Source organism: Lampetra fluviatilis, chromosome 74, assembly GCF_964198595.1.
Source record: "Lampetra fluviatilis chromosome 74, kcLamFluv1.1, whole genome shotgun sequence".
In the NCBI taxonomy this organism is placed as follows: domain Eukaryota; kingdom Metazoa; phylum Chordata; class Hyperoartia; order Petromyzontiformes; family Petromyzontidae; genus Lampetra; species Lampetra fluviatilis.
Genome location: NC_136348.1, coordinates 2,196,715 through 2,222,465, shown reverse-complemented (window position 1 = coordinate 2,222,465; position 25,751 = coordinate 2,196,715). Strand labels below are relative to the sequence as shown.

Below are 25,751 nucleotides of genomic sequence, written 5' to 3'. Positions count from 1 at the left end.
CTTCAATGTACGGTGTTCTAATCTGTAACACTAGTTTATGATGTTATTTTATAACGTTTTAATGTATCGCACATAGCTTATATTGTTAGAGTTCACAACATTATAGTTTACTATAACACTAGTTTGTAGTGTTATTTTAAAGCGTTGCAATGTATAGCTCATAGTTTAAAGGTTATATTGTTAGAGTTTATAATGTTAGAGTATGCAATGTGAGTTTACAATTTGATAGTTTGTGGACGTGCCCTGTTCTCGTGGGACCCGACACGGATTTGTAAATAATTGCTATGATCATGTCTGAGCTGGGATGAGCGACTAATGTTTACTTTGTTTAATCATAACTGTGTGTAGGTTAGTGCCATCGGGGCTTAGTGAATACTACTCATGAATGAACTCATACTTCTTTCGGATAGAAATTTGAAATCGTGTTGGTAGAACAAGTCGCCTGCCTTTTCTAGACGAATTGTCATCTTCAAGTGCATTCGTAAATAACTGCTAAAATACACAGCATATGGAAGGCTGCCCTGTTGGGGAGATGTAGTTTGGGTATAGCGCTGTGACCGGGTGATGACACGGATTCTGAAACAATGGAGTTAAACACTCTCTGCTTGGCCCCGTCGACAGCAGTGAAGGCTGTCATATACCGCCCCATTTACGAGTTGGCTGTATGATGTGTATAGTTGAAGGTGCTAGGTGTTGTCTTCTTCTAACAGATACTAACGTGCGTGTGTTGTGTGTTTTTAAGACTTGCCCATTGATGTTGTTCTTTTTATTGCGGCGTTTTTTTGTTGAGTTCTGTCACTTGAGTGTTGCAGTTTGTTTAAGAATTCGTCACGTGAGCGTGGTGTTTTGCTTGTGGGAATTTCGCTTTGTCACAATTTGTGATTGTTATAATAATTGTAACGATTCATAATCTCATGAGTTTATAATGAGTTTGTGCGTGTATTTATATAAATATATTCCGTCGTTTGTTATTCGATGACATCTAGCAGTGAAAATCGTGATTGTAATATGACCATGTTGTAATTGTAATAATTTTTATCCTTGCACGTACACTATACATACATATTAGAGATTCTTATACGACCACACTGTGAATCTAATGCTTCTAATGATATTATAATACCTTACCTCCGTTTATATGGTTATAATTTTAAACACTAGTTTATAATCGTTTAATGTTTAGTGTTATCGTTTATAGTATTACAGTTTACATGTTATAGATTACAGTTTATCCCCGACATACTTCGGGATTAGGGACTGGTACGTTGATGAACGATTAACTACGGGGACCTTTCCCCTCAAGGAACGCGTGTTAATCGGGTAGACAGCCAAGATGCTGCCGGTTAAGGGCACACTTGTGTGACGGAGATCCTCCACCTGACATTATCTTCACATGTTTTTGCTAGGAACATTATAAAATAAAGACCGGACAAACATTCGTAAAAATACGTTTTTAATTCATCTGCAATCATTTTTACGTCAAAACTCGAAGGGAATATTTATTATGTCCAGAACAATGCAAACCATTTCCGTTCCAGGAATACCAAAGCGTTAAGGAAATCATGGGGAATGATACTTTATTAGTTCACCAAATTTGTTCACTGTGCGTCTATGTTGAAGTCAAGGCCATATATCCAAAGAACGCGTCATCAATGTACATCCTGACATCGGCTATCTAAAGTCGATTAATACCAATAAAAAAGCAATATACTTGAAAAAACGTTTAAAATGTTGAGTAAAGATCTAACTACGGACGCATTCCAACTTTAGCTCAACAGGAACACTTAACGACTACAATTCAACCATCTCACAACCAGTGCTCATCACACCACTTCAGCAAGTAATCCGATAACATTACAAACCACCACTGTGCACGTCATTAAACTCTCAAAAACCTGTTAAACTAAAATGGTCAAAATTACACACAAAAGTACGCGATAGGGCTTAAAAGGTATAACCACATGACATAATATTTCTTCAGTCACCCCTAGCTCTCGGGTTGACTCTCGAGCCACTCCATTACATCCAGCCATCTCTCGGGATCCAACTGCATGGGATCGAAGGTGGAAACTTTTTCAGGACTCATTGCAGCACCTTGAATTTCAGCTTTTGATTTCAGTTTCCTATCATTGTGGACCTAGAGCTTAACATGTGAGAGTCTACAATATCAGAGTTGATCAAACGCGACGATCAAGGGCATCAATCGGGTGAGTTTGATCGGAGGCTTTAATCAAAGGCGTCATCCCATCACGGAACACCACTTCCCTGCCTATATCACAGCAACAGAAGCAACAACAGCAGCAACAACAACAGCAGCAACATCACATTTCGAGGGCAACGCAGCTACTTCCGATTCTGCCGCCCAGATGTTTGTAGTCGGGACCTGCTCTCGCAGGACCCTGTGGGGGCCGTTGGCCCCCGGGGTCTCTCCCGCCATCATCCCCTATTCCGTTTATGTTACCCCACCTCCCTAATACCCGCTAGGGTTTCGCCGGCCTTCGAACGCGACGCTCCTACCCATACGGCTTCATGCAGCGCTCCCACGCTGCAAGCATACGTGCGCACGGCATCATCAATCAAACGCCATACTCCCCCTCTTTACGCCGCTACGTACAGCTCTCGCACGCTGCGAGCGTGCGCTCGTCTACAGCCCTGTGCGGCACTCGCCTCCACGTCGAATAACCACGTTACCAATGCGCACCCGTATCCGACACGTAGCGAACGTACGCGCACTCCCGCACACAGCTCCCCGCGGCACCCACTCACCACGGAGCACTCACGTTGTGATCGCACACCTGTATCATACACGTAGCGAACGTACGCGCACTCACGCACACGCCATGTCCCTCTCTGAGGGACATGGCGAACTGGCTGGTTATCTCCCACACGTACACCAGCACCAAAACGAACGCGGTGGCGTGCACGCGCGCGCCGCTGCATGCGAATGTGCTAAGCAGAGGTCGGCGCTATCTTCTTGGTTCTTTCGGTAAAGTCATCACGTAGAAGGGAAGTAATAAAATAATAAAAATAGCCCCTTACCCATTGTTCTCCCGTGCCCTGAAGTTTGCGTCTTAGGGTCTGGTCTTTACGCCTAATATTCCACCCTCCGTCCTCCCAACCGTGTGGGGTGTAACTCATTGCGGTTGGCCCAGGGCACCTTTTCTTTTGCGCCCATACAATTTTAAGCCAATTTAGGGGCACTGGATTGTAACCTGTCCTGTGAGGGTTGGTCAATCTCCTGGCACCGGGAAACCGTGGGACTCTCCCTCTAGGGACCCCTTCGGATTAAAACCCGATGTGCCAGGCAACCCCCGGCCAGGACACTACGTGTGTGCGCTGCGTGCGGGTCGCGTGTTTAAGTTGCGGGGACCGGGAGGGAGTCGCGTGGCACCGCAGGTGGTTAGTCCGTGTTGTGAGCTGGATATGGCGGCGGGGAATCATCCAGTGGAGCTGTCTTCTCGTATGGAGGAGGTGAAATCTGCAGACACACAGACAAAGGCAAAGCTTTATCAGGTAGCCTCTAGCAGGGATATAGGGGCAAGTGCTGTTACACACAGACAAAGGCAAAGCTTTACCAGGTAGCCTCTAGCAGGGATTTAGGGGCAAGTGCTGTTACACACAGACAAAGGCAAAGCTTTACCAGGTAGCCTCTAGCAGGGATATAGGGGCAAGTGCTGTTACACACAGACAATGCAAAGCTCCCCCAGGCAGCCTCTAGCAGGCTGCAGGGGCGAGTGCTGTTACACACAGACACAGACAAAGTTCCCGAAGGTAGCCTCTAGCAGGGATGTAGGGGCAAGTGCTGTTACACACAGACAAAGGCAAAGCTTTACCAGGTAGCCTCTAACAGGGCTGTAGGGGCAAGTGCTGTTACACACAGACAAAGGCAACGCTTTACCAGCTAGCCTCTAGCAGGGATATAGGGGGAAGTGCTGTTACACACAGACAATGCAAAGCTCCCCCAGGTAGCCTCTAGCAGGATGTAGGGGCAAGTGCTGTTACACACAGACAAAGGCAAACCTCCCTCAGGTAGCCTCTAGCAGGGTATAGGGGCAAGTGCTGTTACACACAGACAAAGGCAAAGCTCCACCAGGTAGCCTCTAGCAGGATGTAGGGGCAAGTGCTGTTACATACAGACACATGCAAAGCTTCCCCGTGTAGCCTCTAGCAGGCTGTAGGGGAAAGTGCTGTCAGTAGTAGCGAGTAGCAGCACACGCACCTCATTGGTCGCCTCGAAGCCACGTCCCTTGTGGATGGGGGCCGTGGGCACGATGCCACGCCCCCTCGCCTCTGATTGGTCTACAGGAGGAACGCCGCCCATCTGCGAACGACAGCCAATTGGAGCAGAGCCAGCGACACGCCCATCGTGAACCCCACCCACCTACACAATCACCCATTCACCCACACACTCACCCACACATCCACACACTCACCCACCCATTCACTGACTCACTCACCCACCCACTCACCCTACCACCGACCCACTCACCCACCACACTCACCCACCCAATCATCCACCCACCCACCCACTTACCCACTCACTCACCCACCCACTCACTCACCCACTGACTCACTCACTCACCCACCCACTCACTCACCCACCGACTCACTTACTAACTCACTCACCCACCCGTGACAACCAATGGTGGGATGTGATACGGAAGGTGCATGATCAGGATGGGATTGAAATTATTTGAATAACACTTTGGTGGTATTAGGATCAAGCTGTCCACTATTCGATGAATGTTCCATCTCAACGGCATCAAATAGCAATATTCAGTATGAATATGTAAAATAATCGCACAAACCCAATATTAGTCCGTGAAATAATGAATCGTTACAATTGTAATGACTCCGAGGGTTCTTTAATTTAGCCTTTAACGCGGTTTCAGACCCCAGGCGTCACGATATAGCAACGACGACGACGAGACAGCAACCAGCCAACACAGCCCCAAACCACGTAGGGTGGTGTATAGTAATACAGTATTTAATTTAATGTTGGGTTTGTCTATGGCAGCATATAGTACGGGATAGACCCGTGTGATGTAAAGGAAAAAGGTTTAGCTGGAAGCATATTTTATTTTTTGCGACATAGAATTGTAATGTATTACTTACTGTTAGTAGCTCAGCTTATTGGAGAGTATAATTAGTATACTGATGATACTATGTCATTTATACTTTAGTTCTTTACGTGGTTGTATAGTCACTGCAACTACATACTGTTAAAAAAATTTTCCTTTGTTAATGCTACCCCCATCCCTTCCCTTTGATGCTGCTAATCCTGCATAATGAACGGGCATAATATGACTTTGAACCCCCCCCCGCCCACCTGCTACGCATTTCCCATAAATATGCTAAATTCCTCTTGATATGCAAATTATTTTGTCAAGGCGCTCTCCTTCCCCCTCCAACCCAGCTTAAGTCTACGCATATGTATGTAAATTATCTGTTCAATCGAATCGGGGGACGGATATTCGAACTGTGGGGGTTTGCAGGGTTAGAATCGCATTAAATTCTTATAATAACAATATGCTCGTATTCGCATTTACTGTGCTTGAATGTATGTTATGTGCAAATGCGAATCGTTAATCATGAATGCGAGGCAGGGGTTAAAATGTGTATGTTTAATCCAGTGTTAACGTTATATTATATTTAAGGACAATATTGTTGATTCGTCTGGACATGGCACGTGCCTTGTTCGTCTCGATCAACCAAAATTAGTACAATGTCGGTCATAGAGGATTTCGAGTTCATTCATGAGTAGTATTCGCTGAGCCCCGATGACACAGACATACACACAAACAAAGTAATCTTTATTCACTTAATTATCAGCTCAGACATGATCATCGCAATCATTTCCAAAGACGTGTGGGGTCCCGCGAGAGCAGGGCCCGGCAACAAATATCTGGACAGCGGAAGCAGCAGAATCAGAAGTAGCTGCGTCGCCCTCGAAATGTGATGTTGCTGCTGCTGTTGTCGCTGCTGTTGTTGCTGCTGTGTTTGCTTCTGCTGTTATAAACGAAGGGAGGTGTGTTCCGTGATCTGATGACGCCTTTGATTAAAGATTATGATCAAACGCACCCGATTGACGCTCTTGATCGTCGCATTTTATCAACTCTGACATTGTAAACTTTCACATGTTAAACTCTAACATAGTGAAATATAATAGTATAATCTATGAACTACAACTTATCCATTATAACGCTGTAAAATACGATTAACTGGTATAGTGCAAAACGACATAATTGGAGGTATGGGATTATAATCGCATACTAATCATTAGAATCGCACAGAGCTCATGTGAATCACACTGTGGATTTCCGTATAGTAAGTGAATATGCGAACCCGGGGGTGGGATATGCAGGAATAGAATCGAATTACAATCATTCAAATCCCGCTAGTCGTATTAGAATCACACTGTTCACTGTTGGATGAATGTGTCGAATCAATATGATCGAATAGATATATACAGTATATATACACATACAAAGAGTAAAACAATCATACATTGTAACTTATATACAATACACATGAATTATTTAAACTGAGTGTCGTATTTTACGTGGTCAGATGGAGCGCAGTGGATCGTATCGTCTCCTCTGCTTTTCGGAATCCGTGTGATCACCCAGTCACATCACCTAACTCCAGTCACAGCGCCTCACCCAAACGACATCTCCCCAGCGCCGTAGCGAGCCTACTCTCCGACGAGGAGGAAGAGCTCGCCATCGCAGTAAGGGGACGGGCAAGGGAGCCCCAGAGACCCAGCGAAACAACCCGGGTTGGGTAGCCGGGTTACAGACCGGCATAGGAGATATGGACGGTAAGATAACCAACGTAGGTGAGAATATGACCAAGCTGCAATCCTCCGTTGAGACCATCCGATCCGAGATGGGGGAATTAGACTCCACGGTAGGAGGGCTAACTGGAAGGAAAGCCCGACTAGAAGCAGAGTATGAGCAGCAGCGCACTGGGGGAGGAGGGAGTGGGCAAAGAGCCCACTACGGAGCCGCCACCCCTCCCCGGGCGTGTTATGTGTGCGATCGGCGAGGGCATCTCAGGAGGGACTGTCCTCAGGTCGCCCGAGCTAGACAAGAGCTAAGGTCAAACACTAAAGCCCCCCTAGAGAGGGGACCACCGGGGGGTCAAATCGACGTAGCCCCGACACAAACAAGCTGTGAGAATAATGGCGAGCGAGTGATCTCCACACAGGTTCCAGCAACAATGCCAACGGAAACGGTGACTCATGGCGACTGGCTACGGGAGCTGGTGGCGGGGATCACGGGGGCCACGTCGCTGGTGGAAGGGGAGGTAAACAGAGTGCGTACCCGAATCCTGCTGGACACGGGGGCGGTGGCCTCGCTCGTGAGCGCAGCGCACTGCAGCGCGATCGGGGTCGACGTGCGTCACCTGCAGGCCCCGGACCGCGCGCTGCACATGGCGAGCGGAGCCGGAATGGGGTTGCTGGGGACAAAGTTTTTCCATTTATTCAAAATAAGCTCACAATAACACACTGAGATGCACTTACATATTCATGCATGCAGCGCAATGGACACATTACCCTTCGATATGTTAATATACATGCATATTGTACCTTCCAAAATTAACAATCGAATGCAAATATCCTGAAAGACAAAGGATTGGATCCTAGGGGGGGAGTTATAAGGCGGCTCAGAAGCAGAGCTCAATGCCATTTCGAGAGGGAACTTGATGAGGTTGGACGCTCGACTCGTCGCTCTGCTGATCGCCCTTCAACCGCGAGACAACGCAGCCTGGCGAGCACAATTGCTGTGTCGACAGTTAGGCGACTTTGCGTCGGGAGAGTTCGTGGCAACATCTTCAGACGGGTTCCAGACATCGATATACCGTGAATCTCCAAGTAAGTGTCTATTTTCGCGGATGAACTCTTAAACGTTTTCGTAGTTAAATTAGCGGGATTTTTTTTCCTCTCGGTTAGACGCGAGTGTCGTTCTTGTCTTAGCAGTTAACAAAATCCAAAACTCAACGTTAAACATCCTTGCGGCCGATAGCGTACATTTGACTCGATAACACCGCTGCTGTTACTACGCTCACATGGAGCAGAGAGGCTCTACACAGCCCCACGCACACGGAGGCAAGAAGCCATTCAATTGCTCTGTGTGTGAGAAGTCCTTTTCACGGTCATCACATCTTAAAAGACACCAGAGAACACACACGGGCGAGAAGCCGTTCCTGTGCCCTGTGTGTGGGAAGACATTTGCACAGTCATCACATCTTCAGAGTCACGAGAGAACACACACTGGTGAGAAGCCATTCCTTTGCTCTGTGTGTGGGAAGACATTTGCACAGTCGTCAACTCTTCAAACTCATCAGAGAACACACACGGGCGAGAAGCCATTCCTGTGCCCTGTGTGTGGGAAGACATTTACAAACTCATCACATCTTCAGAGTCACCAGAGAACACACACGGGCGAGAAGCCATTCCTGTGCCCTGTGTGTGGGAAGGCATTTGCACGGTCGTCAACTCTTCAAAACCATCAGAGAACACACACTGGTGAGAAGCCATTCCCGTGCTCTGTGTGTGGGAAGGCATTTGCACGGTCATCAACCATGAACAAGCATCAGAAGGTCCACAATGATAGGAAACTGAAATCAAAACCTGAAATTCAAGGTGCTGCAATGAGTCCTGAAGAAGTTTCCACCTTCGATCCCATGCAGTTGGATCCCGAGAGATGGCTGGATGTAATGGAGTGGCTCGAGGATCAAACCGAGAGCTCGGGGTGACTGAAATATAATGTTGCATGCGGTTATACCTATTAAGCTGTCTTGAGTACTTTTGTGTTTAATTTTGACCATTTTAGTTTTATAGTTTTTTTGAGAGTTTAATGACGTGTACAGTGGTGGTTTGTAATGTTATCGGATTACTTGCTGAAGTGGTGTGATGAGTACTGGTTGTGAGATGGTTGAATTGTAGTCGTTAAGTGTTCCTGTTGAGCTAAAGTTGGAAAGCGTCTGTAATTAGATCTTTTCTCAACATTTTAAAAGGATTTTTTCAAGAATATAGCTTTTTTTGGTTGGTATTCATCGACTTTCATAACCGATTTCAGGATGTACATTGATGACGCGTTCGTTGGATATATGGCCTTGACTTCAACATAGACGCACAGTGAACAAATGTGGTGAACTATTAAGGAAATCATGGGGAATGATACTATAACGCTTTGGTATTCCTGGAAGGGAAATGGTTTGCATTGTACTGGAAATGTGTGAACATAGGACATAATAAATATTCCCTTCGAGTTTTGACGTAAAAATGATTGCAGATGAATAAAAACGTATTTTTAACAAATGTTTGTCCGTTCTTTATTTTATAATGTTCCTAGCAAAAACATGTTAAGCGAGTTTCAGTTGGAGGATCTCCGTCACACAAGTGTGCCCTTAACCGGCAGCATCTTGGCTGTCTACCCGATTGACACGTGTTTCTTGAGGGGAAAGGTCCCCGTAGTTAATCGTTTCTCAACGTACCAGTCCTTAATCCCGTGTGCCGGGGATAAACTGTACTCTATAACATGTAAACTGTAACACTATAAACGATAATACTAAACATAAAACGACTATAAACTAGTGTTTTAATTTAGAACGATATAAACGGAGGTAAGGTATTATAATCTCATTAGAAGCATTAGAATCACAGTGTGGTCTTATTAGAATAGCACTTTGCTCATATGTATGTATGGTCTACGTGCAAGGATCGGATAAAAAAAAAATTACAACACGGTCGTATTACAATCACGATTTTCACTGCTAGATGAAGGTCTCATCTCAATGTCATCGAATAGCAAAAGACGGAATATTATTATATTAATACTTCGAAAAACACCACTGTCACATGACAAATTCTCAAACTGCAACATTCAAGTGACAGAACAAAAAAAAGCCTAAAAAAAAGAACAACAATGAACAAATCCAAAAAAACAGTCATAACACGCATGTTAGTAGCTGTTAGAAGAAGACAACACCTAGCACCTTCAACTATACACATCGTACAGCCCCAAAGAGCCAACTCGTAAATGTAGCGGTATATGACAGCCTTCGAACTTTCGCTCGTGATTTGCCTCTTAATTATTGGTCTCAGTTTTCGAGAACCAACAAAATAGATGTGATGTCCTCAATTAGTCCAAACTGCACAATTCACGGTTGCAGACTGCTTTGAACAGCCAAATGTTATCACAGTAAGATAGTTAAGTACATTTATGATAAGAATTCGTCGACATGGCCTGTGTCTTGTTCTCCTTAATCAACCAAAATTATGACAAATTATGTAATAAATGAGTGTGAGCTAATTCTTCGGTAGTATTCGCTAAACACCGATGGCACTAACCTACACTAAGTTATGTTTAAACAAAGTAAACTTTAGTCGCTCAAATCTCAACTCAGATAGGATCATCTCAATTGTTTCCATAGACGTGTGGGGTACCACGAGAGCAGAGTCGGCCACAAACAGCCGGGCAGCAGTTGGAGCAGAAGCAGAAGTCGCTGCTTTGCCATCGAACGGTTTCGTAGCTGCTGTAGTTGCTTCTGTTACTGTTATATACGCAGCATGGTGGTGTCCCGTGATGGGATAACGCCTTTGATGAAAAACTCTGATGCAACCTACCATATCGAAGCCATCGATCGACGCCTTTTGATATACTGTTACATTGTAAACTCTCACACTGTGAACTTTAACATTATGAATTCCAACATTATAACTTAAACATTAACATATACATTTGAAGAATATACAAAATACTGTAAACTAGTGTTATAGTAAACTCTAACAATATAACATATGAGCTATACATTATAACGCTATACAATAACATTATTAACTAGTGTTATAGATTAGAACAACCTACATTGAAGTGTGATATTCGAATCGCATTCGAATTATTCGAATCACTCCGTGGTCCTCTTCGAATCACACTACGGTCGTAAGTATGTAACATGTATGTATGTAACATGTCTGTTTGTAGTAAGTATATGTGCATGTATCATGTATGTATGTGACATGTATGCATGTAACCTGTATATATGTAACATGTATGTATGTAGTATGTATGTATGCAACATGTATGTATGTAATATGGACGTGCGAACCAATCGTTACCATTGTAATGACTCGTTTGATAAAAGTATTTGATCAAAGTTTCTTATCCCATCAGGGAACACCACTGGAACTGAAGCATACTAAGCAGCAACAGCAGCAACAACAACAGCAGCAACTGCAGCAGCAGCAACGGCAACAACTGCAGCAACAGCAACAACAGCAGCAACTGCAGCAGTAACTGCAGCAGCAACTGCAGCAGCAACTGCAACAGCAACAGCAGCAGCAACTGCAGCAGCAACTGCAGCAGCAACAGTAGCAGCAACAGCAGCAACAACAGCAGCAACAGCAGCAACAACAGCAGCAACAGCAGCAACAACTGCAGCAGCAACAACTGCAGCAGCAGCAACAACAGCAACAACAGCAGCAGCAGCATCACCTTCAGAGATGCTGCGTCCCGCGGCACCATCCAGGCGAAGAAAGAAAGAGCAAAGCTCGAATCGACGGCCGCCACCAGAACATCGGCAGCAGTAGATAGCGTGATTCTAATAGGACCACGTTGTTATTATACTAATTGATGACATTCTAAACCGAGAGCCTCCCAGTTTGCAATTACGACTCCCAATGCACATCTACATATAACACTAGCAGTCGCCGCCCGCTTCGCGGGCGGTGTGTATATGCTTGGTTGGTGGGTAGTTGAAAGGGGCTGGACACAATAGACATGTTTTGGTGATTGTTTTATGTTTATTTTTGTGAGGTTATATGCATTTTTATGAGACGCTCAATCGACAATATTAAAGAATGCAACTTATTCAAATATAGAATGCAACTTATTGAAATATCTGGCGATACACGATATTCTTCGTGTACACTCCGTCTTCCTCCTCGTCGTCAGGTCCCTCAATAAGCGCCTTGATGTTGGATCTTGCCGTGGCTCGCGATAGTGCCACGTACAGTTGGCCGAGCGAGAAGCATGGCGTTGGTAGATATAATCCCAGGTTGTGAACAGTTTGCCCTTGCGCCTTGTTGATGGTCATCGCGAAGGCTGGGACAATGGGGAACTGTTTGCGCAGAAGTCGAAATGGGAAGTCCTTCGTGTCCAATTCGCGGCGGATATGGTTGTTCTCAAGCAGCGAGTCCAAGACCAAGTGTGGGTACTCGGAAAGCTGCGGGAGGTCGTCAAAGTCCGACAGAGCCATCCCACCTGCCGTGAGGAACTCGTGGAGGCTGTGAAGGGTCTTGAACTTTACCATTTCTTTTATTTTCTTTGATGCTGCTAATCCAGCATAATGCACGGGTATAAGTAGTACTAATCACATACCTGCATTTCCCATATCCCATCCCTTTGATGCTGCTAATCCTGCATAATGCACGGGCATAAGTAGTAGTAATCACATACCTGCATTTCCCATAAATATGCTAAATTCCTCTTGATATGCAAATTATTTTGTCAAGGCGCCCTTTCCCCCCAATCACGTGTGCTGTTTCATTCAGACGCTGTCGCCTCGACAGACCTGGTTTTCACCTGAGGACGGCTGCTTGCGTTGTGGCAAAACGTCGTGAGAATTATTTTATTATGTTTTATTTTTATTATTTTATTACTTCCCTTCTACGTGACTTTACTCGTAATCGCGAGCCAAATCGTCGTAGAATTTATCCCAGAGAGCCTTCGTATCTGCTGGCATGGAATACAGCAGAATGGTAGCGAAGAGTTGACGAAGCTGGTACGGCATCTGAAAGAGCGAGGCTTCTTCCAGACACGCAACCCATTCGCAATCGCTCTCAAGGTAGCCTGCTCGCATGGCTGCTTCCAGCGGTTTGTTTTGTTTTATTTTATTCGTAACGCACCATCCATATGCGCTCCACCATCCACCATGCCCTTGCATTGCAAAGACACAGCTCCGGTGTGCGTCAGAGTGTGCGCCATCCACAGTGACATTGGTCAGCAATTGCACCGTTCTGATCGCACACAGGTTGGCCCCTGCATCCTCCGTCTGTATGTACACACACAGACAGATGCGCTATGGGGCCACCTATTTTTTTCTTATATTAAAATGTATTTTGTTGGTGTTTTTACGTTTACGTATTCCCATTGTGGGTGTTTTACGCATGCATCAGATTTTTGGGTTCCTCACATATGATATCAGAGGTGTGGGTCACTCCATTTCTCAATCGAACAATAAAGGGGATCGTTTCAGTTATGACAGCTTGCAGATAGAAACATTGCATGATCGTATACTAATAATGACAGAATTTGTACCCCAGTGAAGGGCATCCCCCACCCGGCGCTTCTTACCGATACTGTGAGACTTACAAATCCAGACCTCTCCTCCTCCTGAACCGTTCACAATACCCTGTGGTAGTACCATAATCATCTCAATAAAGCGATCACTTTCCAATGGCCATTTTGATCCCGGGAGTTACCCGGGTGGTGTCACGCTGTACTCATTATTTTAGCATGTCGCAAATTCCGATATGGCTTGTGCAACGGCCAGAGAGTGACAGCTGCGGGGGCCGGGCTGCAACCTTTGTAGACAGTTTATTACATTTCAAAGTGCATGGGATTGGCACTCCAAAACATGAAAAATGTACAGTAACGCCAACTGCATCCGTGCCAAACATGATACGCGGACACATGCTGCATATTATGCAACACATGCCCTTACCAGCAGCAGCATGCACAACATCTCAATTACACAACCGAAGTAGACAGCAAGCCGTCCATGGAGACGTGATCAACGTCAATACATAATAATGGTAATAAGCCGGATAAACCGAAAAGTACCCATTGTACCCATCAAACAGTCAGCTGGGTTGCCCCAACCCAGCTGACTGTTTGATGGGGACCCATGGGCGAAACTGTAGGGGGCGCTACGCAACTGGCCGTGGTCCCGGCAGGTGAAGCTGCCAGCTCAGTCCGCTAAGACTTACTGTATAGCGACCCCTGCCTACTCGTAAGGTAAAGTTGTTTGGGGACTCCACTAATCGCAGCACGCAGCACCCATTTTTTACATAAATAAACGTAATATTAGCGTAACTACCATTCGCACACTTGCATACACACCACACTCACACAGCGCAGGATGTGCGCCCACAGTGCACTGCACCACTGCGGCGCAGACCTTGGCAGACCTATGCTCTCACACAGCGGTTACCTTCTGTGTGCTTCTGCTTGTTTGGAAATGGACGACTGACTGACTAACGCGTGCTGCCGCCACAAAGCAGGCAGGCCACTTTGAGGCAATTAAATGTAAGGGATAATTAATTAGTCCAATGAGATTGAAGGCAACACCGACAGAATTTCTCGAGCGCTGGTTTGATATGTAGGGCCGTGAACTGTGCTGGGCCACTTTGCACACACTTGTTTCGGCCCAATGAAAGATTAAGCACAGTGGTTTCAAGGGAATGGGCGCAATATTGATGGAGCTGCGTACGAAAGAGTGGTCAGTTTTGTCCACTGGGCCGTCGAACCGAACCCCACCAATAATGAACAGATTTTATTGAAAGTTCTGGAATTGAAAATGTATGTGGCTATCTGATTTAGTGGAGGGTTCTTGGTTGCAGCCGCGGACGTTCTTCGTTGGGGAGATATCGCCACCAGAACGCAGTGTTCGGCGGGTGCAACAGCAACACTGTACCTACAGTAGATTTTGCGTTGCGACCATCACTGTGAATATGGTGTTGCGTGAAAGTAGGTGCAATTGTTGACCGAAGAGACGCTGTTGTGCGGCAGGTTTATTTATTCATATTTGTCGAATGAAAGTCAGCTGTGGCTTTTTGACGGCTGTTTTATTAATTTTTATCGACGAATCAGAGCGAGCTGTTTGGGCGGGTCCGTAAATAAATTAACGTCCAGATACGCACGCAGACGACCAAACCAGCGTAGTTGTTTAAGATGTTTGTAGCTGTGTGTGTTTGTTAATTTATGATGGGTGGTGATGATGATGTTTCTTGATAATGGATGGTCGTGATGATGATGATGGGTGGTGATTATGAAGGGTTGTAATGATGATGGGTGGTGATGATGTGTAGTGATTATGATGGGTGGTAATGATTGGTGAGGTTATGATGATGGGTGGTGATGGTTATGGTTGGTGATGATGATGGGTTGTTGTGATTATGGGTGTTGATGATGGATGATTGGTGGTGGTTATGATGAATGTTGGTTGTGATAGTTGGGTGGTGGTGGTGACGATGGTTGGTGATGGTGAGTTGATAGTGATAATGATGATTGGTGATGATAATGGGTGTTGATGCTGATGATTATGGGTGGTGATGAGTAAATGAGCCACCACCCAATACATAACAGCAACAGAAGTAACTACAGCAGCAACAATAACAGCAGCAACAACACATTTTGAGGGCGACGCAACTACTTCTGATTCTGCTGTTTCTGCTGCTCGACTATTTGTAGCCAGGCCCTGCTCTCACGGGACCAACCCACACGTCTTCGGAAATGATTGCGATGATCATGTCTGAGCTGAAAATTTAGCGACTAAACGTTACTTTGTTTAACCATAACTGTGTGTAGGTTAGTATCTGGGGGCTCAGCGAATACTACTCATGAAATAACTCGCACTCCTTTATGACCGACATTGTACTAATTTTGGTTGATCGAGACGAACAAGGCACTTGCCATGTCCAGAATAATTTTTATTACCAATATTGTCCTTAAATATGATGCTAAAATAAACATTAACACTGGATTAAACATGCACCTCTTAACCTCTGCCTCGCATTTACGACTAACAATTTGCATTTACACGTAACATACAGTCAAGCACAGTAAAATGCTAATACGACAATATTGTTATTCTAGGAATTTGAATTCGATTCTGACCCTGCACCCCCCACAGTTCGCATATCCAACACCTGGTTCGATGGAACGTTCGCTTTACATACATATGAGCAGAGTGCGATTATAATACTTATAATGAGATTTGAATACCGTACCTTCGTTTATGTTTTAATTAATTAGGAAACCAGTTTATAGTCGTTTAATGTTGAGTGTTATCGTTTATAGTGATACAGCTGAAGTCATAGAGATGAAACGGCCTAAGTGTGTACGAATGTAGATAGGGCGTCGCCGCTGGTTCGTCCCCCCATCCCGCCTCAAGACTTATGTCCGTCCCCACCCAGACAGCTCATCCCCATGTCCTGTACAGCCCAAGTCTGGTGTGTCCGACGTAGTGGGGTGCTTGGCAACGGAAACCGTACGCCAAAGGAAATGTGTTGTGCCGCTCACAGTTTCCGAGCCCCTGAGGCCCGGGGTGCTTCAAGGATCCCCCACGTGTGAGGAATCGGTGCCTGGAGCCCGGTCATGTTTCTCAAAAGAAGCCAGGGACCTGCCTAATCCTTCAAGGCTGTGGTGCGATCCCTTGACGCCCCGAAAGGCACAAGATTCCACCATGGGCGAGGGACCGGCGTAGAGAACCAGGTCAAAATGCGCAAGGTTGCGCTCGTAGAATCCAAGCCCAACACACGGACAGTTGAAGGGTCCAGTTGAACAACGTGGAAGCGTGTTAGGATTGTTGTTGTGGTTATTGTGTTGTTTTCTTGTTGTTGACAGGTGAGTGTGGTCACACCGCTTACACCTACAGTTGAGTATTAAATTTTGATGCAGCTGCTGCCCTGACGCACGTGGTGTCTAAAAACTGTTGTTGATGTAAAGACAGTGCATCTACTAAGGGACAAGCGGTGACAATAGGATAGAGAGAGTTCAAGAAGGGAAGGCGGGACAACAATACAAACTAGTGCTATTGTAAACTATGAGCGATACATTATAACGCTATAAAATAACATCATTAACTAGTGTTACAGATCAGAACACCTTACATTGAAGTGTGATATAATGACGACTACGAGACAGCAACCAGCCAACACCTCGTTCCTCCCCCTCTCATTCTCGGCGTGAACCTCCGCCCACACATGGTCTCGCCTTCCCTTCTCGAACTCTCTCTATCTTGTTGTCACCACTTGTCCCTTAGTTGACGTACTGTCTTTACATCACCCACCTCTATGACCTCTACCTGACCCCGCCATGGGCGGAGCAACTTAGGGGATTTTCCCGGTGGCACCTGTGGGCAATACAACCATGCCCTGTCCCCCACTGCCCATGGAAGCACGTGTTCCCGCCGCCCCGTGATCTTTTCATGAGCGGATTGCGCTCTGGTGGGGAAAGGTCCGCATTATGATTCGTTTCGCAAAGTTCAGGTCCAGAATACCGAAGAATACCGGGAATCACCTGTACTTAAAAAACAAGTAAATTGATAACAATATAAACAATAACACTAAACATTAAACGACAAAAGAAATATCAACTGGTTGTATAGTTTATAGCACCATAAACGGAGGTACGGTATTTAAATCTCATTAGAAGTATTAAAATCTCACTCTACACATATGTATGTAAATTATAACGTATCGGGAGGGAGGGGGGCGGGGCTCAAAGACAGCACGGGGCGCCAGGCACAACGCATCGGGAGGGGGAGGGGCCAAAAGGATGTGCTCGACGTTCCATTCATTGGCTACCACATTCTGATGAGCCCCCGTCTCCTCCCCCCTCAACTTGCTTTTAAGGGATTGCATCTTGAATCATTGCCTCACTTGATGCAGCTAATCTGGCTGTGACGGTCCCACCTGATGACGGAGACTTGTGTTGCCTCCGAAACGTCGTGACTTTTATTTTATTTTATTATTTTTATTAATTTTGATGTTTTACCTACGTGACTTTACCGAAACAACCTAAGAATATAGACAATAACACTAAACATTAAACGACAACACAAATTATCAACTGGTTTTATAATTTATAGCACCATAAACGGAGGTACGGTATTAAAATCTCATTAGAAGTATTAAATCGCAATCTACACATATGTATGTAAATTATCTGTTCAATCGAACCGGAGGTCGGATATGTGAACTGTGGAGATACAGGGCAAGAATCGCATTCAAATTTTAGAATAACAATATGGTCGTATTAGCATTTTAATGGGCTTGAATGTATGTTATGTGCAAATGCAATCGTTAGTCGTAAATGCGAGGGAGGGGTTAAGAGGTGCACGTTTAATCAAGTGTTAAGGACACTGTTGTTGATAAGAATTCGTCTGGACATGGCACGTGCCTTGTTCTACTCGATCAACCAAAATTAGTATAATGTCGGGAGTATGATTTCATTCAAGAGTAGTATTCACAGAGACCCGAGGACACTAACCTACCTAAAGTTATGGTTAAAAAAAGTAATCTTGAGTGACTTAATTCTCAGCTCAGACATGATCATCGCAATCATTTCCAAAGACGTGTGGGGTCCTGCGAGAGCAGGTCCCGACTACAAACAGCTGGGCAGCAGAATCGTAAGTAGCTGCGTCGCCCTCGAAATGTCATGTTGCTGCTGTTGTTGTCGCTGCTGTTGTTGCTGCTGTAGTTGCTTCTGTTGCTGTGATATACGCAGGGAGGTAGTGTGCCGTGAAGGGATGACGCCTTTGATTAAAGCCTCTGATCAAACTCACCCGATTGATGCCCTTGATCGTCGCATTTGATCAACTCATAGTGAAACATAATATTATAACCTATGAACTACAACCTATCCATTGTAACGCTGTAAAAGAATATTACTCATTGGGTTTCACTCCCTCGTCGAGAAGGCCGCTCTCTTCCTTTTCTAAAGTTATGTGCTAATTTCTCTGCATTCACTTTAAATCGAGAACAATGTTTTTTCATTTATTCAAAATAAGCGCACAATTACACACTGAGATGCACTTACATATTCATGCATGAAGCACAATGGGCACATTACCCTTCGGTATGTTAATAGACATGCGGTTTGTGCCTTCCAAAATTAACAATCGAATGCAAATATCCTGAAGACAAAGGATTGGATCCTAGGGGGGGAGTTATAAGGCGGCTCAGAAGCAGAGCTCAATGCCATTTCGAGAGGGAACTTGATGAGGTTGGACGCTCGACTCGTCGCTCTGCTGATCGCCCTTCAACCGCGAGACAACGCAGCCTGGCGAGCACAATTGCTGTGTCGACAGTTAGGCGACTTTGCGTCGGGAGAGTTCGTGGCGACATCTTCAGACGGCTTCCAGACATCGATATACCCTGAATCTCCAAGTAAGTGTCTATTTTCGCGGATGAACTCTTAAACGTGTTCGTCGTCAAATTTACGGGATTTTTTTGCGTCTCGGTTAGACGCGAGTGTCGTTCTTGTTTTAGCAGTTAACAAAATCCAAAACTCAACGCTAAACATCCTTGCGGCCGATAGCGTACTTTTGACTCGATAACACCGCTGCTGTTACTACGCTCACATGGAGCAGAGACGCTCTCCACAGCCCCACGCACACGGAGACAAGAAGCCATTGAATTGCTCTGTGTGTGGAAAGACATTTTTACGGCCATCACATCTTCAGAGACACCAGAGAACACACACGGGCGAAAAGCCGTTCCTGTGCCCTGTGTGTGGGAAGACATTTGCACGCTCGTCACATCTTCAGAGTCACGAGAGAACACACACTGGTGAGAAGCCATTCCTTTGCTCTGTGTGTGGGAAGACATTTGCACAGTCGTCAACTCTTCAAACTCATCAGAGAACACACACGGGCGAGAAGCCATTCCTGTGCCCTGTGTGTGGGAAGACATTTACAAACTCATCACATCTTCAGCGTCACCAGAGAACACACACGGGCGAGAAGCCATTCCTGTGCCCTGTGTGTGGGAAGGCATTTGTACGGTCATCAACTCTTCAAACTCATCAGAGAACACACACGGGCGAGAAGCCATTCCTGTGCCCTGTGTGTGGGAAGACATTTACAAACTCATCACATCTTCAGCGTCACCAGAGAACACACACGGGCGAGAAGCCATTCCTGTGCCCTGTGTGTGGGAAGACATTTACAAACTCATCACATCTTCAGAGTCACCAGAGAACACACACGGGCGAGAAGCCATTCCTGTGCCCTGTGTGTGGGAAGGCATTTGTACGGTCATCAACTCTTCAAACTCATCAGAGAACACACACTGGTGAGAAGCCATTCTTGTGCCCTGTGTGTGGGAAGGCATTTGCACGGTCATCAACCATGAACAGGCATCAGAAGGTCCACAATGATAGGAAACTGAAATCAAAAGCTGAAATTCAAGGTGCTGCAATGAGTCCTGAAGAAGTTTCCACCTTCGATCCCATGCAGTTGGATCCCGAGAGATGGCTGGATGTAATGGAGTGGCTCGAGGATCAAACCGAGAGCTCGGGGTGACTGAAATATAATGTTGCATGCGGTTATACCTATTAAGCTGTCTTGAGTACGTTTGTGTTTAATTTTGACCATTTTAGTTTTACAGTTTTTTTGAGAGTTTAATGACGTGCACAGTGGTGGTTTGTAATGTTATCGGATTACTTGCCGAAGTGGTGTGATGAGGACTGGTTGTGAGACTGTTCAATTGTAGTCGTTATGTGTTCCTGTTGAGCTAAAGTTGGAATGCGTCTGTAGGTACATCTTTACTCTACATTTTAAACGGTTTTTGTCAAGTATATAGCTTTTTTTGGTTGGTATTCATCGACTTTCATAACCGATTTCAGGATGTACTTTGATGACGCGTTCGTTGGATATATGGCCTTGACTTCAACATAGATGCACAGTGAACAAATGTGGTGAACTATTAAGGAAATCATGGGGAATTATACTTTAACGCTTTGGTATTCCTGGAACGGAAATGGTTTGCATTGTACTGGAAATGTGTGAACATAGGACATAATAAATATTCCCTTCGAGTTTTGACGTAAAAATGATTGCAGATGAATAAAAACGTATTTTTAACAAATGTTTGTCCGTTCTTTATTTTATAATGTTCCTAGCAAAAACATGTTAAGCGAGTTTCAGTTGGAGGATCTCCGTCACACAAGTGTGCCCTTAACCGGCAGCATCTTGGCTGTCTACCCGATTGACACGTGTTTCTTGAGGGGAAAGGTCCCCGTAGTTAATCGTTTCTCAACGTACCAGTCCTTAATCCCGTGTGCCGGGGATAAACTGTACTCTATAACATGTAAACTGTAACACTATAAACGATAATACTAAACATAAAACGACTATAAACTAGTGTTTTAATTTAGAACGATATAAACGGAGGTAAGGTATTATAATCTCATTAGAAGCATTAGAATCACAGTGTGGTCTTATTAGAATAGCACTTTGCTCATATGTATGTATGGTCTACGTGCAAGGATCGGATAAAAAAAAAATTACAACACGGTCGTATTACAATCACGATTTTCACTGCTAGATGAAGGTCTCATCTCAATGTCATCGAATAGCAAAAGACGGAATATTATTATATTAATACTTCGAAAAACACCACTGTCACATGACAAATTCTCAAACTGCAACATTCAAGTGACAGAACAAAAAAAAGCCTAAAAAAAAGAACAACAATGAACAAATCCAAAAAAACAGTCATAACACGCATGTTAGTAGCTGTTAGAAGAAGACAACACCTAGCACCTTCAACTATACACATCGTACAGCCCCAAAGAGCCAACTCGTAAATGTAGCGGTATATGACAGCCTTCGAACTTTCGCTCGTGATTTGCCTCTTAATTATTGGTCTCAGTTTTCGAGAACCAACAAAATAGATGTGATGTCCTCAATTAGTCCAAACTGCACAATTCACGGTTGCAGACTGCTTTGAACAGCCAAATGTTATCACAGTAAGATAGTTAAGTACATTTATGATAAGAATTCGTCGACATGGCCTGTGTCTTGTTCTCCTTAATCAACCAAAATTATGACAAATTATGTAATAAATGAGTGTGAGCTAATTCTTCGGTAGTATTCGCTAAACACCGATGGCACTAACCTACACTAAGTTATGTTTAAACAAAGTAAACTTTAGTCGCTCAAATCTCAACTCAGATAGGATCATCTCAATTGTTTCCATAGACGTGTGGGGTACCACGAGAGCAGAGTCGGCCACAAACAGCCGGGCAGCAGTTGGAGCAGAAGCAGAAGTCGCTGCTTTGCCATCGAACGGTTTCGTAGCTGCTGTAGTTGCTTCTGTTACTGTTATATACGCAGCATGGTGGTGTCCCGTGATGGGATAACGCCTTTGATGAAAAACTCTGATGCAACCTACCATATCGAAGCCATCGATCGACGCCTTTTGATATACTGTTACATTGTAAACTCTCACACTGTGAACTTTAACATTATGAATTCCAACATTATAACTTAAACATTAACATATACATTTGAAGAATATACAAAATACTGTAAACTAGTGTTATAGTAAACTCTAACAATATAACATATGAGCTATACATTATAACGCTATACAATAACATTATTAACTAGTGTTATAGATTAGAACAACCTACATTGAAGTGTGATATTCGAATCGCATTCGAATTATTCGAATCACTCCGTGGTCCTCTTCGAATCACACTACGGTCGTAAGTATGTAACATGTATGTATGTAACATGTCTGTTTGTAGTAAGTATATGTGCATGTATCATGTATGTATGTGACATGTATGCATGTAACCTGTATATATGTAACATGTATGTATGTAGTATGTATGTATGCAACATGTATGTATGTAATATGGACGTGCGAACCAATCGTTACCATTGTAATGACTCGTTTGATAAAAGTATTTGATCAAAGTTTCTTATCCCATCAGGGAACACCACTGGAACTGAAGCATACTAAGCAGCAACAGCAGCAACAACAACAGCAGCAACTGCAGCAGCAGCAACGGCAACAACTGCAGCAACAGCAACAACAGCAGCAACTGCAGCAGTAACTGCAGCAGCAACTGCAGCAGCAACTGCAACAGCAACAGCAGCAGCAACTGCAGCAGCAACTGCAGCAGCAACAGTAGCAGCAACAGCAGCAACAACAGCAGCAACAGCAGCAACAACAGCAGCAACAGCAGCAACAACTGCAGCAGCAACAACTGCAGCAGCAGCAACAACAGCAACAACAGCAGCAGCAGCATCACCTTCAGAGATGCTGCGTCCCGCGGCACCATCCAGGCGAAGAAAGAAAGAGCAAAGCTCGAATCGACGGCCGCCACCAGAACATCGGCAGCAGTAGATAGCGTGATTCTAATAGGACCACGTTGTTATTATACTAATTGATGACATTCTAAACCGAGAGCCTCCCAGTTTGCAATTACGACTCCCAATGCACATCTACATATAACACTAGCAGTCGCCGCCCGCTTCGCGGGCGGTGTGTATATGCTTGGTTGGTGGGTAGTTGAAAGGGGCTGGACACAATAGACATGTTTTGGTGATTGTTTTATGTTTATTTTTGTGAGGTTATATGCATTTTTATGAGACGCTCAATCGACAATATTAAAGAATGCAACTTATTCAAATATAGAATGCAACTTATTGAAATATCTGGCGATACACGATATTCTTCGTGTACACTCCGTCTTCCTCCTCGTCGTCAGGTCCCTCAATAAGCGCCTTGATGTTGGATCTTGCCGTGGCTCGCGATAGTGCCACGTACAGTTGGCCGAGCGAGAAGCATGGCGTTGGTAGATATAATCCCAGGTTGTGAACAGTTTGCCCTTGCGCCTTGTTGATGGTCATCGCGAAGGCTGGGACAATGGGGAACTGTTTGCGCAGAAGTCGAAATGGGAAGTCCTTCGTGTCCAATTCGCGGCGGATATGGTTGTTCTCAAGCAGCGAGTCCAAGACCAAGTGTGGGTACTCGGAAAGCTGCGGGAGGTCGTCAAAGTCCGACAGAGCCATCCCACCTGCCGTGAGGAACTCGTGGAGGCTGTGAAGGGTCTTGAACTTTACCATTTCTTTTATTTTCTTTGATGCTGCTAATCCAGCATAATGCACGGGTATAAGTAGTACTAATCACATACCTGCATTTCCCATATCCCATCCCTTTGATGCTGCTAATCCTGCATAATGCACGGGCATAAGTAGTAGTAATCACATACCTGCATTTCCCATAAATATGCTAAATTCCTCTTGATATGCAAATTATTTTGTCAAGGCGCCCTTTCCCCCCAATCACGTGTGCTGTTTCATTCAGACGCTGTCGCCTCGACAGACCTGGTTTTCACCTGAGGACGGCTGCTTGCGTTGTGGCAAAACGTCGTGAGAATTATTTTATTATGTTTTATTTTTATTATTTTATTACTTCCCTTCTACGTGACTTTACTCGTAATCGCGAGCCAAATCGTCGTAGAATTTATCCCAGAGAGCCTTCGTATCTGCTGGCATGGAATACAGCAGAATGGTAGCGAAGAGTTGACGAAGCTGGTACGGCATCTGAAAGAGCGAGGCTTCTTCCAGACACGCAACCCATTCGCAATCGCTCTCAAGGTAGCCTGCTCGCATGGCTGCTTCCAGCGGTTTGTTTTGTTTTATTTTATTCGTAACGCACCATCCATATGCGCTCCACCATCCACCATGCCCTTGCATTGCAAAGACACAGCTCCGGTGTGCGTCAGAGTGTGCGCCATCCACAGTGACATTGGTCAGCAATTGCACCGTTCTGATCGCACACAGGTTGGCCCCTGCATCCTCCGTCTGTATGTACACACACAGACAGATGCGCTATGGGGCCACCTATTTTTTTCTTATATTAAAATGTATTTTGTTGGTGTTTTTACGTTTACGTATTCCCATTGTGGGTGTTTTACGCATGCATCAGATTTTTGGGTTCCTCACATATGATATCAGAGGTGTGGGTCACTCCATTTCTCAATCGAACAATAAAGGGGATCGTTTCAGTTATGACAGCTTGCAGATAGAAACATTGCATGATCGTATACTAATAATGACAGAATTTGTACCCCAGTGAAGGGCATCCCCCACCCGGCGCTTCTTACCGATACTGTGAGACTTACAAATCCAGACCTCTCCTCCTCCTGAACCGTTCACAATACCCTGTGGTAGTACCATAATCATCTCAATAAAGCGATCACTTTCCAATGGCCATTTTGATCCCGGGAGTTACCCGGGTGGTGTCACGCTGTACTCATTATTTTAGCATGTCGCAAATTCCGATATGGCTTGTGCAACGGCCAGAGAGTGACAGCTGCGGGGGCCGGGCTGCAACCTTTGTAGACAGTTTATTACATTTCAAAGTGCATGGGATTGGCACTCCAAAACATGAAAAATGTACAGTAACGCCAACTGCATCCGTGCCAAACATGATACGCGGACACATGCTGCATATTATGCAACACATGCCCTTACCAGCAGCAGCATGCACAACATCTCAATTACACAACCGAAGTAGACAGCAAGCCGTCCATGGAGACGTGATCAACGTCAATACATAATAATGGTAATAAGCCGGATAAACCGAAAAGTACCCATTGTACCCATCAAACAGTCAGCTGGGTTGCCCCAACCCAGCTGACTGTTTGATGGGGACCCATGGGCGAAACTGTAGGGGGCGCTACGCAACTGGCCGTGGTCCCGGCAGGTGAAGCTGCCAGCTCAGTCCGCTAAGACTTACTGTATAGCGACCCCTGCCTACTCGTAAGGTAAAGTTGTTTGGGGACTCCACTAATCGCAGCACGCAGCACCCATTTTTTACATAAATAAACGTAATATTAGCGTAACTACCATTCGCACACTTGCATACACACCACACTCACACAGCGCAGGATGTGCGCCCACAGTGCACTGCACCACTGCGGCGCAGACCTTGGCAG

General features: G+C 45.0%; 1 protein-coding gene across 1 annotated transcript in view; it reads left to right on the top strand.

Annotated features, from left to right (window-relative positions):
• The window catches only part of LOC144953345 (uncharacterized), a 172,905-nt gene that overhangs the window by 31,588 nt on the left and 115,566 nt on the right, over positions 1 to 25,751 (top strand). The window contains exons 3-4 of the mRNA XM_078883906.1: positions 8,095 to 8,604; positions 19,399 to 20,160. Coding sequence (XP_078740032.1) covers positions 8,095 to 8,604; positions 19,399 to 20,160 — 1,272 coding nt within the window. The remainder of the gene's footprint in view (positions 1 to 8,094; positions 8,605 to 19,398; positions 20,161 to 25,751) is intronic.